Genomic DNA, 15340 nt, shown 5'->3' with positions numbered 1-15340 from the left:
TGTTCTGCAGAAGAAATACACATCTGGGATGGCATGAGGGTGAGTAAATGATGAGAGAGTTTTCATTTTGGGTGAACTATCCCAGTTGTCTCACTCATTGCATAATCAGTAACATGTTTTATATCAGCATCAATGGCTGATGTATGTTGTGTGCTTTAGCTCAACACAAACAAATTAAAGGTTACTATAAGAGGAAAATGTAGGCTGTGTGCAGTGATTTGAGCTAAATATTCCATGACTCACATATATAGCTTTCACTGTGAAACCAAAGTACTACTAAAGTAGAAAATGTGTGTTGTCTCAGCAGAGGGTTAATGCCATAACCACTGAATAATATCCATTAGATTAATCACACAGGTAGCCAAATGCAAAGCAAAGATTAATGAGGAAATAACCAAAAACAATGCATTATTTTTAAAAAAAAACACAAATATCTCTCTATATATGTGTATATCCAACAATGCTCATTCTTTTTTGTATAGTATATAAAACGTAGAACAACAAAATACGTACATGACTTATTATGGGAGGAAGTCTGTCTCTATCTCTTTCTTCCAGCGGACAGTTATTTTCACTCATGTTTAGAAGCATCTCCTCTGAAAAACAACTTTTGAGCAGTTACATGGCGTATTTCTGTTGGAAAAGCACTTTCCCCGTCTGCGTAATCTCAATCTTCACTTCCCTTTCGCTTTGAGACAGACAGCAACAGTGAGTCCAGTGAAGAACGGACTGTTCTTTCTGCAAAGCAGGTGAGTTTGGTGACCAAAGATGACCAAAAACCGACGAGTTTTGCATTCAAAGACAGAAAACGAACTAGGTAACATGAAGAGTAAAGAGAAAGACAAGAAAAAATCTTCGCGATGCTGCGTTTAGTTAGTTTACTAACTTCGTGAAAAAAAAGCCTTGGCGTGTATGTGCGATCCAGCTGTACGCTGGCGCCATGTTGTTGAGGATGATGATGATGATGATGATGAGCTCTGTAGTTACGGACTTGGATACGGCCGCTGCCTCTACGTAAGAGAAGATCCGTGCTGTGCTGAGTCATATTTATTGCACACCTCTAATTAAGATCTTTCCTGTAATTAAACATACACACGGGAAAAACTCTGCTCGTATGTAGCATCACATGCACGTGTTTGTGGCAGCGCGTGCTAAGATGAGAAAGACGCATTTACTGTATGAGACGCTCATGCACAATAAGATTTTGGCCACATATTGAACTGCATGTTATATGTGTTATGCCCTATTGTAGGACATTCTGAGCTCTTTCTGTTATATTCTGTTATACCAAAACAGGGGGTGTGGCCAATATGTAATATTTACAGTATAATAATAAACATGATGTAATGTAAAATGAATATAAATAAGCTATACTATTACTTTTATATATAAACTATTTTATCATAAAATGCTGCCTATATAATATAGAAATAAACAAATTATATTATTTTGGCTTAGTGAAAATATGAAAATCAATCATCATCTACTATAATGGCGATTCTATAATTATAAAAAACTATAATTCAGTTTTTTTATGAAAACTGAATAAAATACTATATAAAAACATAAAGTCATCATATGCATTGAAAAATTATACAAATTATCAATAATGATTATATGCATATGCATATATCTGTCACCATATGCAATACTTTTGATTTAGCTTATCTTTTGAACTTATCAAGTTTTGAGCAACATTTAAATAAATACACGAAATACCATTTAAATGACGCTTTACCATATAAATTACTCAAAATAACCACTATGGCATATAGGGTATAACATTTCCTCATTTCCTATTTAAGGTTCTTTTGGCATTTCTATCAATTATTTTATAACAATTTCTGTATTATTATTATTGTATTGCATTATTATTGTATTTAGTAAACAAACTACAGTTCATCTTATTTCACAAATGAATCTCCATTGTCATTGGGCTCACTGTGCACATCCTTAACAACATGAATATATATATATATATATATATATATATATATATATATATATATATATATATATATATATATATATATATATATATATACAGTGCAGTGCAAAAGTCTTAGGCACATAAGATGTTTCACAAAAGCATTTGTCTTAAGATCTTTAGTCTTCAGCTTTAGTGTGTCAATAGGAAATATAAATGTTAGACTCCCAAACATTACTTTTACAAATAGAAAAGATTACAACGGGGAGCCCTGCAACAGATGTCATGTCACACACAAAGCCCCCCACTGAACATCATGTCTGTCTGAGATTACATAAAGAGACAGAAACAACTGAGACAGATTGAGATAGATAGAAGAACTGTGGCAAATTCTCCAAGAAGCTTTGAACATCCTATCTGCCAACAACCAAGGAAAACTGTGTCCAGGTGTACCTAAGAGTATTGGTGCTGTTTTAATGTGTTCACACCAAATATTGATTTAGCTTTTTTATGTTTACTGGACTTTGTATGACATTAAATGATTCATGAGTCATTATTTTTGAAGAGATCCTTAATATGCAACATTTTTCACAAGTACCTAAAACTTTTAAAAAACTATAAAAACCATAAAAAAAAATTACATGTTAAATCAAATTACCTCAACTTACCATTAGCCCTGTTACTCTATTAAACAAAACAAGTCAATTTATTTTTATAATTAAGGCTTTATTACTCTTCATATTGTACTGATTATTTAAAGCCAGTAGGTGGAGAGAGAGATCTGTCTTAGGAATATGTGAACATGTAAAGTGTGAGTAATGCACTTGAAGCACACAGTACTGTGTAAGCAAATATTATGTCTGTTACATGTGGTAATGTTATTAATATGGAGTGAAAAAGCTACCTTGAAAATACTCATAAAATTCACTAAAATTATTAATTAAAATAGGATAAAAGACCAAAAAGAAAAGAAAAAGAAAACAGGAAACAAAATGCAATTAAAAAAAAATATTTAGAACAGTTAACATTTGACATTATTTCTGTTTCATTCTTTCCAAAGACTGGTTGAAAATCATGAGGTTAATCGTGATTATTTTGTTCTTCACACAGTCGTAGATTTTAACAGTAATAAATTCAAATGAATCTACATATAGTTTTGTGCGAATAACATCTCTTATTTCTAAGTGTTTATCTCGCCTTCTTTCAAGAATAGATTGAACTTGAGTTGTGATTGTAAAGTGTAATGTGCTGTACAAACACATTTGAATTGAAAATGTTTCACTTCAGGTTTATATTTAATATTATACTCATTTTGTATAGTAAAATGATAATTGTTAACTTAATACAGAGCATTTTCTAGATAACAAATACTGGTAATTATTTATTTTCAATATAAAAACCAATTGTTACATTTTGCAAACAACATGTTGTCTTTATTATATAACACTTACAACTTGTATTTTGTCACACAGCATAAATGTGACTTTATACGTTAAAATGAATAGTCGGGGGCCTTCGCAAGGGAATCATAATATTTGTGAGTCCTTGACTTTGGAAAGTTAGAAAACCCCTGTTCTAAAGGGGGGTCTAAGTGTCTGTAATTCTTGCTTTTGTAACTGGCAGGTTAAAGAATTGTAATGTTTTTTTATTATTTTTTTTTTTTCAGTAAATTTCAACAGGCTATTAAATTAAAAAGGATTCAGACAAGGACAAAATATATATATATATATATATATATATATATATATATATATATATATATATATATATATATATATATATATATATTTTTTTTTTTTTTTTTTTTTTTTTTTGTTGGAGAAATATATACAAAAAACACATTCTTTAAATCTAAAATGTAACCACTCTAAATGTATTGATGGCCTAAATAACCTTTACGGGGCAACATTTTCTTAATGGTTACAGTTATCTATTTCAAAGTAAAAGCAAGGTCCCTTTCTCATTACTCAAACTATACAAGGGTGTATTCGGTTGCAAGAACTCCTTTTTAACTAATTTCCAACATTTACTTAAACTAAACTATCACACAATTCCTACATGTGATAGATATCCACCACTTGTTTTGACCATATCAGGCACCATGCCTGTACTGTCTCCCTCCACTCAGACAAACATTCCTGTACAGTAACATGAGCATTTGAGTACACGTCTTGGATCCTGCGGTTGGCATTGACAAATATGGCTCAGGTGCCATTGGCAACTCTTAGAACTGGATAGACACCATGTCGTACAGCTGACCCTGTCATCAAGACATTAAGCCATAGACTAACACATTGCTTTACTGTTTGATCTGTTTATGTGTTCAGATTACCACATTTTAAAAGACCTCTTTTTATTGATGGAATAGATTCTGCAACCAGATCGTAAAATCTTAATCAACAGAGTTTTGACAAGCTTTTCCATGAAGACATCAACCATGCAGAATAAGCCATCTTTGGGAGTTTGCCTTTCCCACAAAGTCCAATTTTACAGTAATCTGATGAATCACTTATGACACAGTTGTTTTGGATCCGGTAAGCATGTCCAGCATTTAGCATTCTAAGAAACTCAATTAATCAATAATAGGTAACACAATAATAATGGTAACACCATATATTCTGCCATTTGAGATGCAGTATCTGCTGTACAGAAACATTAGTCTTTCTCATAGTTATTATTTTGCTAATTCCTGACCACTCCTAACCTTAAATATATATTCTGAATGGCAGTATGATTCACCATTGTGATGTAACATGCATAAGTGTTTGGAAGGACCTGTTTGAAAGGTGATGATTTACTCTTGTATGTCTCAGAGAGCATCAGTTTCTAACTGTATGCCATGTACTACTAAAAACATTTTCAGTAACTTCTTCCATTACACCACCTCCCATATGCATCTCCAGCATGTTTCAGTAATCCATGCGACTCAACTGTGAGAAGGAAGGAACATACAGGATATATCACTTCCACTATCCTAAGAAACTCACTGTTCTTTGAAGTACATGCCACTCCTTTTAGGGACAGTTGTTACAGAAATATATGGATGGATATGATTTTTAAAAGATTCCTGGTGTTGTATTTGATAAGAAGTCGAACAAGAAAAACGAATTAACAGAGATGATCCTGGGCTAAAATAAATCAAGACGTGAGTGGGCAAGTAAGAGTGAAGACTTCAAATCCTCTCAACTGCTATTTGTCTAAAGGGTCATCAAAAATACAGAATTCCTGAAGTCTTTTCCAAATCTCCATTGTGGCATTAGTCTATCAGATAAGCATTCTTTTAAATCAGTGTTTAATGCCGTTTCCTTTGAAGCTTGTTCTCAGGTGATCTGGATTCTATAAATAATCCTTCTGTAATGTGGCTGTCAGTTACACATGGTGCTTTGCTGCCATACAAATCGCCCAAATTAAAATTTAAATCATTTAAAAAACACATCAAAGCTGTGCATGGCTTTGATTAAACCTTGATGTTTAATATAACTTACTACAATAACTTTGTAAAAATAAATCCCAAATCCAAATATTTTGCAGCCTATAATGCAGGGTTTGACGTTTTCTGAACCAAGGAACCCTTTTTCATGTCGTCAAAGTGATTGTGTGTTCTGGTAAAATACTTCTATCTTTGTCTTTTTGTTGTTGTTTAAAATAATTGTATTTTTTTAATTGATTTCTTTTTTGCAATTTTAAATCCAATTTAAATGTGCATTTAAAAATGACTAATTAATGTGCTGTTTTATTGCTAAATATAAGTACATTTAAAACATTAATTAATTAAACACATTTAAAATGTCTATGTATTTGTTATTTATCCATTTTTCAAATAGTTTTTTTTTTATTCACATTTTCATTTTCAAATTAATAGATTGATAATTTATTCCTTCATTCTTTTGTAAATAGCTCTCCTGGGCTTCCATAGGGGCACATGTGAGCTCTGGGTACCTTCCTCTTAAAAGTTTATGCGTCATTGCTAATGTTCCACGAGGACCCATTACTGGTGGAATCTGTGCAATGGGTTTTACTGGAATACCCTAAACCCTTGATCAATTGGAGCATGTTGAGGGCTGATGTCATTTTGTGGAATTATTTTGTGACTTTTTCACGTGAGAAGACAACGTTTTCAGAGATTGATGCAATCACAGATTGACGTAAATTTTAGTTTATATATAAGAGGCTTATATATAAATCTTGTCTTTTAAGAATGTTTTTTTATTAGAATTAATTGTTCGAAATAATTAATCAAGTTTTACTTGGTAACATTACAATAAACACATGCTATGATATGACCATGGCTAGGACCATGTAACAAACAGTCAGTTTAAGGTAGCTACACTTATTAAACTTTTAAATTTCAATATAACATTTCTAAACTGCTTAACTGACCTAACTTCACTTCCATCATCCATTAGATTTGTGTGGAGATGGGGTAGGTTAAGCATGATCTGTGCTGTGAGGTCACAATCTTCTTAGGTGTATTCTTCAAAACCCGACTGAATTTCAAAAATTTCCAATTTAACAGAGTGTATAAATGAAATCAAATAGTGGATGCTAGAAATTTCCTTCCGCTCAATTCCGATAAAACAGAAGTACTAATTATTGGAACAAAAACCTCAAAAAATAAGATGCTAAAATATAATTGACTATTGCAGGATGTACTGTAATGTCAACTTCTACAGCAAAAAAAATTTGGTGTTATATTTTATAGCAATTTAACATTTGAAAAACTAATTTTCAATATTTGTAGAACTGCATTCTTCCACCTCAGAAATATTGCTAAGACATATGCTATCTGTTTCTGATGCCAAAAAATTAATTCATGCATATTTGGCTGCTAAACTATTGAATAGTCTTCCTAGCAGTGTTCGGAACTCAGACACACTCTCTCAGTTTAAGTCTAGACCAAAGACTTATCTATTTGGCCAGGCATACAACTAATTTATTTATCCCTCTATTCATAGCTATGCTGCTTTAGTTAGGTCTGCCGGAACCAAAAACACTCTTATTCTTTATTTAAATTGAATTGCATCTGTGCTAATTTTAGTCTATTTCTTTCCATGTCTAAAGATTATATCCCGAGGTAACCAGAGCCTGCCAGATCTATCTCTGGTCCTGACTAATATACGATTCCCACTGTGTCGCTGAGTGATGATGACCAACTGCAGCATGTGCCATCCAGCCTTCACTTCAGTCTACTTAGACAGACTTCAGAGAGGATGAATTGATGCAAACTCAAAGACATGGGATTCTTCACGAGCCAATGTCTGAAGCATGGGCTCAGGACTGAGTTCACCAGTATTACCTATATCAACTTGGTCAAAGGAGGGACAAAACTCTCTTACATAGAAAATTATTTAACCACTAACAAAATCTTAATCGGCCAAAATCAAAGGACAATGTATCTACGTGAACTTCAAGGACTTTAACACTAAAACTCATAGTTCATATAAAATCTTTAGTTTATCATTTAGTTTAGTGATCATAGTTTACAAATTTTAACCACTAAAAGTTCTATATATAAATAACTAATATTGGAATTATATTCATTCATTTTCTTTTATAGCATATTTTCTACTACAGCTGCTTTGAAACAATGCCTGTTGTGAAAAGTGCTATACAAATAAATATGACTTGACTTGACAATCAAGGTACATTGTGGGATATGAGCTGCCTGAAGTGAACATCTGAGTAGGCACACTTCTTCAGTCAAAATCAAATTTAGCAAAGTGGAATGGATGACCAAAATGGCTGCAGGGTTTCCCCCGAGGGCAAGTGTTTAGAGAAATTAGCAAGTGGATGTTTAAAGTGAAGTGGAACACAGCCCTAGTTTCTAGTTGCAATAGACCAAATTCACAGCAGTGCCATCTTTGATTTTTTATGAAAATGAAAACGAGGCTGAGAGGGATAGACTGCTTTGAATAAGGTAGTCATAGAGTTGCACCAAATGTGAGTTTGTTTGTTGTTTTTGTCTTGATGTAAATGGGATAATACAGTCAATAGCAATACATATTTATTAACCCCCTAAACCAAATCCCAGCCCCAAACCAGTAGAGTAAAAATTGTGTTTTAGAGGGAAAGTTCCTCCAATTGCTAAACCTCCAAACTGCACTCACCATTGTTTATGCGAACGTAATTACTTCCTGGATCCCATGGGACCAGAACCCACTCCTCGGAAGTTGCTCGTGCAACATCATGTTAGTAGGGCCAGAGCAAAATGTGATCTTTGAATTGCTGCAAAATTCAGTGATGAGGGATGGCATTTGTTAGTAATTGCAAAATGTTGATTTTCCATGTAATCTTGTTGTCTGGAACCCATGTCACTGAAAAGGGTGCTGTCACTGTTGTGCAACATTTTGTATTTAAATATCTGAAAACAGCACCAAAAAGTGCAGCTGTATGGCCTTGACATCTATGAACTGACACAATGCATGATGCTACACTGTTTCACACTATCCCTGTGAACATGCCTTTAACATGACACAATGGGCATGTCATGAGGGCCAGAGAGTGACCAAGGGCCTCATTCATTGACTGAATCACATGAGGTGTACTGCTTGGCTGGATGCCATTCCAAAGTCATGGTGGACCCTGGCTGAGTGAGCAAAACCCTGCAGGAGGCTCCTGTCCAGAGCACATGCTTACAGCTATCAATTGCTTGGAGGTTGTAATGTTATGGCTGTGCTGGTCAATTCAGGGATAACTCTTTTTGACACTTACATTAATGGGTTTTGTTTGTGGATCTGTTTGGTCGATTTAGCACAGCAAACACAATACTGATATTTTACTCAATTTGTGAACATGTACTGTACAAACTGAGCTATGTTGCACAACATGTGCTCTGCATTCATAGAATCAATGTATTTCTTCTAAAAACCTCAAAATAACTCAATTCTGTGTTACAGAGAAAACATCTAGGTTACTAGTGTAACCCCATTCCCTGATAGAGGGAACGAGACGTTGTGTCGTTTGTAGTGACACAAGGGGCTTCTTTTGGGAGTCTCGGATACCTCAGAATATGAGAAAAGGCCAATGAAAATTGGCGAACAGAATTTGCATGTTCAGCGAGCGGCACTAAGGGACCTCGAAGAGTTTCGTGAGATGGGGGGCATCCGCTTACTGCGGGTAGCTCTAAGCTGGGGAGAACTGGGCCCTGGTTGAGGCGGAGCTACCTGTTGGTTCCTTGTTGCCACAGGGGGACGCCCTCGGTGAACAAACGGGGCTTAGCTAGGTGTAAACCATTCAAAAGTAGCTGTGTATTGTGATGAAATATTTTTTTTTAATTTGTATTATTTTATTGTAGACGTTTTATTTGTGCACATTTGTTTTGTGTGTGTGAAATGGACTTTACCCTGACTGTCTTTTTTATATTACATCTCAGGATAGCCTTTAGTGAAGGGCTTGAAACTGTGAATGTTTTTCTGGCACCACCATTAGCATTGTCATGATCACACAGGAAATCGATAAGTTGCTTCCAAATTATTAACAACCGCCATCTCCCATCAGTCATCTATGCATCTATTCAAATGTATTTACTTTTGCATGTGCCGCTACCTGAGTCACCTCTGAGACACGGTTCTGGTCCCATAGAAACCAAGTTGTAATCGCATTTACATAATCAATGATGAATTTGATTCAGATGTTGCATTTTCCCTCTAACATTATTATATAATATTTTTTTTCTTCACTGACGGTTAGGTTTTGGGTTGTGGATTGGGTTCAGACTGATCTCATAGTGAAATCAGAAAGAATATTTTGACTTATCATTAGTTACAATCGGTCTGAGCTTACTGAAATTCGAAACACTGCCCCCAGTGGCCAAAGGGGTATGTGTTGTTGGACGTACGGGCACGTGTGAGCTTTATTTTAATGTTCATGAAGGGGCGCCAAAAATGAGTTGTGGATCCAGTTGTTTTCAGCAGTACATGCAGTAATTCAGTGAAGAGGAATGTATATTTTATAAATTGTACCCCCCAACCCAAACCCCAAACCTAAACTTAACAATCAGTGGAGTTCAAATGTAATATTAGAGGGGAAAATGCAACCTCCAAATCACGCCTATCACTGCTTAGGCGAACATGATTATGTTTTCGCGCCGTGACCGCAGAAATGTAAACATTTATGATGTAGTCATGCACACTTACTAGACCATCTCATTCTAGCGCTGAATGCCGAGGAGGAGCCTAGCCTATAGCCTCAGAAGGACTTCTCTAAGAAGGACTGCCTAACTAGGCTGCAGCCTTCCAATTGAGAAGCACCCCATGTTGCACTTTGAACGCAAGTCTGGAAAGTTTCCCTTCCTGCAGCCATGTTTCCATCTCTACCTGGGGCTATGAACAGCGGGACACATGTGGAAGTTTAACAGCGAACACTCCGAATGAAATTATTTTCTTCAAACGAACGGATAAGTTGACAACTTTCCTACACTGTGTGCAATTTAATACCAAAAAAACTGTGTCTTACAATCTCCATTTCAACGGCCTCTATTGTTGAGTGCAGCTTCCGAATAAAAAGGTAAACAAGAAACAACAAAAAAAGTGTTACTGAAAATAGGCCTATGTTGACAACACTTGTCTATACTGGATATGAGCAGCACATCACGTCAAAATCAAAAAGATTCTATAAAAATCAATGAAACTGTCAACATTTGAAGCATCCATTGAGGAATTGTGTTGACGGATGCCCCATTCCGTTTTCTGCTGCACGCACTTGTGTTACTCCTGCCAACCAGACAGATTTAGAATGTTCCTTTTGAAACTATAGTGGCAAGTGAGGTAATATTATGGTGTGTGTTTGTGTGTGTGTGTGTGGGGGGGGTCATATTAAAGTCTTGTTAGTACAATGCCAAGGGTTTTGCGATCTTTCTTAATAAATGAACAATTTTAAATCCATTGTACCATTGTAATATTTATGTAAAGCTGTTTGAAAATTGTTCGGAATCATTCAGGCAATGCCATATTTTATGCTACAATTATGTGAACCATAATCTTAAAAAAGAACTGATCTGAGATCCATGTTGCAGCTTTCGGCATTTTTATTATATTCTCTGTTGAGGCTCACAGGGCATCATCAAGTAATCAGCTCTCAATCACGTAAAGTTCATGCAAATGGAAGATTGTACAAACAGCTTCCATTGATTTGCATCCCATGGGCTTGCCACTTGTTTTCTTAATGGAATAAACTAGACTGCTGATGACAGTCAGCATTATCAAAATGATCTACCCATGACTAGAAACTTGGTGAATGAGACCACTGAAGGCTCTGAGGGAGTGGATATTTTAAAGTGTCAATGGGTAAGATGGATCTACAAGCAGTATGCATACATGTTACCATTCGCTGGTAATGAAAACTGACAAGAAGATACATAACACTGAACTCTAATGATAGATTACATCGTACATCTTGGAGACACACTGCTGTTGCACAATATATCTGGCTCTGTTTATGCAAGTTGATATTTTTCAGACCAGTCCCACCTTGAGAAATTTTCCCAAATGTTTATTCAATGCAGTCAAATGCTGAAAAGAGCCTCAGTTAAAAGTGACACAAATGTTTGGTTAAATGTTTGGAGAGCCAGCACTGACATATAAATGTAGACAGCTAAGCAAATAAAGGCACTAATTAGGCCAATTTGAGAAGCCAAACTACTTGCAGATACAAGGTGCAGCATTGCATCATGGAATTGCATTTTTAGTTAATGGTGCCCTGAAGTCACTATTCCTTTATGCAAAAAAAGAGTATTGCAGAGTAAAGACACAAAGGTTACAGTCATTCTCTATTGTCCAGATTTCAAATGAATTTGGCACAGGTAGGAGAGACACTTTATTACACCAGTAGCTTGAAGGAATATAGTGCTTTTAGAAAAAACTCACGGCCTGGCTGAGGCAGAGAGAGCGGAAAACCAGGGGTGGTGTTTTAAAAACAGAGTGAAATATACAGAGTGAATTCTAAAGGACTCAATATACTGTAATTCCGTAGAAGTACTTCTTCACTCTTCGTTTAGGGGTAAAAGAAGTTCTAAACAGACGAGCAATTGTAAATTGTTACCAAAAATTCAGACTACCACCACATTTATGTGGGAGGTGTTTAGAAGTACATTTAAATATGAGGACGTTATATGAAAAACATTACAAATGATTTATCAATGCTTTATGACTCATTCTGAGTAGAATTCATATGAGGTCAGGAAAAAAAGCTGTTTAACCACTCGATGATGATTTAAAGTACTATATATGCAGTAGAATTTTTTTTATTTGTCTTGTTTACATTATTCAAGCAATAAAAAAAAAATTAAAACAATTTAAAAAAGTCTTGTTTACATTATGAATTAATGATGCTAATGTGCTAACATGCTACACGAGGCCATAATATGCACCGGTTACACTCTGTTATTGTAAATTATTATGACACTGATACCATTGCAAAGATTAGTGTAATGTTCAGAACAAAGATAAAACAATGATGATAGAGGCATATCTTATGTCAGACAGATGTGTGAATGGCTTTTGCTGCAGATGGCACTTGAGAGTAATTGAGATTTCTTTTAGTAGAAAAAAAAAAATCACGACTTGGTCTTGGAAAATGTCTCTAAGTAAATGATCGTACAGATTTAGGTACATTTGCACCAGCTCACTAATAACTCTGCATATGGATGTGTTCATGTTGACTGATTTTGACTCAATAAGCAAGGTAAACAAAATAAGCTATCATCCTAGACCAAGAATTTTTCCTAAAAGTTCCCAAGTGAGCTGCAATGATCCACCGAAACATAAGAAAAAACGGCTTATTTTTGGCCAGATTTAGTTCTAAATGACGTCACATCCATTCGTTTTCAATTTTGTAGGAAGTATATTGAGGCCTTAAAGCCCAGGCAGTGCTTCTTTCAAAGGATTAACTGACACAAAGCACAGCTAACCAGCATAACCTTCCCATTTATGAGAGACAATGATTGACACACACATACACAATTCGATGGTCACATTCCCTCATCAACCTTCAACATAGAATGTGTGTGTGTGGTTTACGAGGACATTCTTTTAGGTTACAAACTGGTAATTACAAGGGTATTATACTATAAATGTGGTTTATGAGGACATTTCTAGTGTCCCCATAATTCAAATTGCTTAAAAATATACTAAACTATGTTTTTTTGAAAATTTAAAAATGCTGAATTTTTTTGTGAGGTTTAGGTTTAGGGGTAGAGTTAGGGGATATAATCTATAGTTTGTACAGTTTAAAAATCATCGTAAGGATATCCACACCAATTTTTCTCTGTGTGTGTGTGTGTGTGTGTGTGTGTGTGTGTGTGTGTGTGTAGAGAGAGAGAGAGAGAGAGAGAGAGAGAGAGATGTCTAATTTTTCCAATAAAATTTGGTAGCATTTTCTCCTCACCAAAGGCAGTGAAAACTGAATCATTTCAAAAGTCGATGGATTTTAGCAGAGGAACAATTCTATCCTTGGCAGATGAATCTTAGATGAAATCACAGAGAAAATATGAGGCGGTGTTGCCGAGCCCAGAGAGCCACAAACCACAGTGCAACAACACCATTTTATGGAGGGAGAGAACTGAGGAGTCTGTAACAAATGGAATGTAACAAACATTGCTGTTTGATTTTAAATACTGTACCATGAGATGACAATGATATAATAATAATTTAAAAAATTATACACAAACAGAGATTTCATAATTTAAATTTTTTTATTTTTTTTTAACAAAGACACACAAATACAATAACTGGCATGTGCCATATACTAATCTCTATTTAAGTACATGACTAATCTCTATAGAAATCTCCTTAGGGACATTACACTGAAAAATAGAATAGATTATTTTAAGCAACATACATTTCCATTTCTACAGATAAAATATCTACAACGGCTTCTTATAAAAAACATATAATTCAGATTCATTCTTGTTCCCTTTTTTGCAAACACAATCCAAAAATAAAAGTTTTTTTTGTTTGTTTGTTTTTTATTTTTAAACAGGTCAAATGTCATGTGATTGTGTTTTCACTTGGTAACACTTTAATGTTCTAATTGTTAACATTAGTAAATGCATTAGGTACCCTGAACTAACAATGTACTATATTTTTTTACAGAATTTATTAATCTTGGTTCATTTTAATTTGTAAAACAAATAAAAACATTAATAATAATAATTGTTCATTGTTTGCAAATATATCTTGAAATGAACATTAACCAAGACTAATACATGCTGTAAAAGTAGTGTTTATTGCTTGTTCATGTTAACTAATACAGCCTAAATAACCTCTCTGTAAAGTGTTATGACTTGAAACATTCACAATAACAAAATCAACAACATACAGCTGAATATTGGCTAAGCATTGTCTATTTTGCACGCCATTAATTTTAGCCTATTTTCCCCATTTGTTCAGATGATTTGGAGTGCCTTTGGTGTAATATGACAAGACTGATATACAGTTTGGATGTGTTTTTATGTGGTCAAACAAATCCCTTATTTCAACTGTTCAAGAGAAAACTATGACTATTTCCAATGTTCAGTTTGACATTTACTAAACACAGAGGATTTCTTTTGATCTGTTACAGGCAAGAATGACTTATTAAAAGCTTAGATTCAAGACAGCAATTTTGAACTATACCAATGTTTAAAATAAATATAATCCAAAGAATTACAGATTGAGAGGAACTTTAACTTTTTGCTGCTAACCACACTCCTCACAATGACACAATGAAAATGAGATAAATTTGTTCTCAATCAGGGTCCCAGGGAAGCATAATCATATCACAAAACTTCTAAGTTAGGTTCACCAGTGAACTTTGATTTGATCAAATGAGGCACAAGTGGAGGTAAGTCACCAAAACCCTCAAAAGAAAAGAAAAAAAGGATATTGTGTGAGAACAGAGATATGGCTATATTAAATAATAATAATAATAACAAATTTAAGTGGTCAAAATCAAAAACAGACAATATTTTAAAAATCTTGTGAACTGGTTTTACACCAGCTCAGGACCTTCCACATCAGGAAACTCAAGTTAAAACACTGAAAAGGTACATTACAGATTTCTTGGCTCTCTATCAACCTCTGTGGTTAAAGCATAAAAATGCAAGTTACTTGCAGAGAAACATAGTTTTGTTTTGTACGTTAGTTGTGCTCCAGCACTGCTTCTCTGTATAGATGAATCTGATGGTTTGAGGCAGGGCCGGCCCAAGACTTTATGGGGCCCTAAGCAGAATTTGATTTGGGGGCCCCTCGGTGCCGCCAATATGATTGAATATTGTCAATGCTTGTTTATTCGCACACTATAAATCTATCACACCCCTTATCAATTTTATTAGTTGTAGCTGTGTTGCTTACAACATACCAATGTCTGCCTGGCATGATTTTACCCTTCTATGGTTTTAATTGTAACAGTAGCACACCTATATTGACCCAATCTTGT

General features: G+C 34.7%; 1 protein-coding gene across 2 annotated transcripts in view; it reads right to left on the bottom strand.

The window, feature by feature from the left end:
- The window catches only part of LOC127633697 (probable E3 ubiquitin-protein ligase HECTD2), a 29992-nt gene extending 28982 nt beyond the window's left edge, over nt 1–1010 (bottom strand). The window contains exon 1 of one of the 2 annotated variants that reach the window (XM_052112953.1): nt 514–1010. In XM_052112953.1, the coding sequence (XP_051968913.1) occupies nt 514–591 (78 nt within the window). In that variant the 5' untranslated portion in view covers nt 592–1010. The remainder of the gene's footprint in view (nt 1–513) is intronic. The other variant, XM_052112954.1, reaches the window with a different exon arrangement.
- Between the last annotated feature and the right edge of the window lie 14330 nt (nt 1011–15340).

This window comes from Xyrauchen texanus, chromosome 40, assembly GCF_025860055.1.
Source record: "Xyrauchen texanus isolate HMW12.3.18 chromosome 40, RBS_HiC_50CHRs, whole genome shotgun sequence".
NCBI classification, from domain to species: domain Eukaryota; kingdom Metazoa; phylum Chordata; class Actinopteri; order Cypriniformes; family Catostomidae; genus Xyrauchen; species Xyrauchen texanus.
Note: the sequence above shows the minus strand (reverse complement) of the source record. Positions and strands in the feature narration are given on the sequence as shown.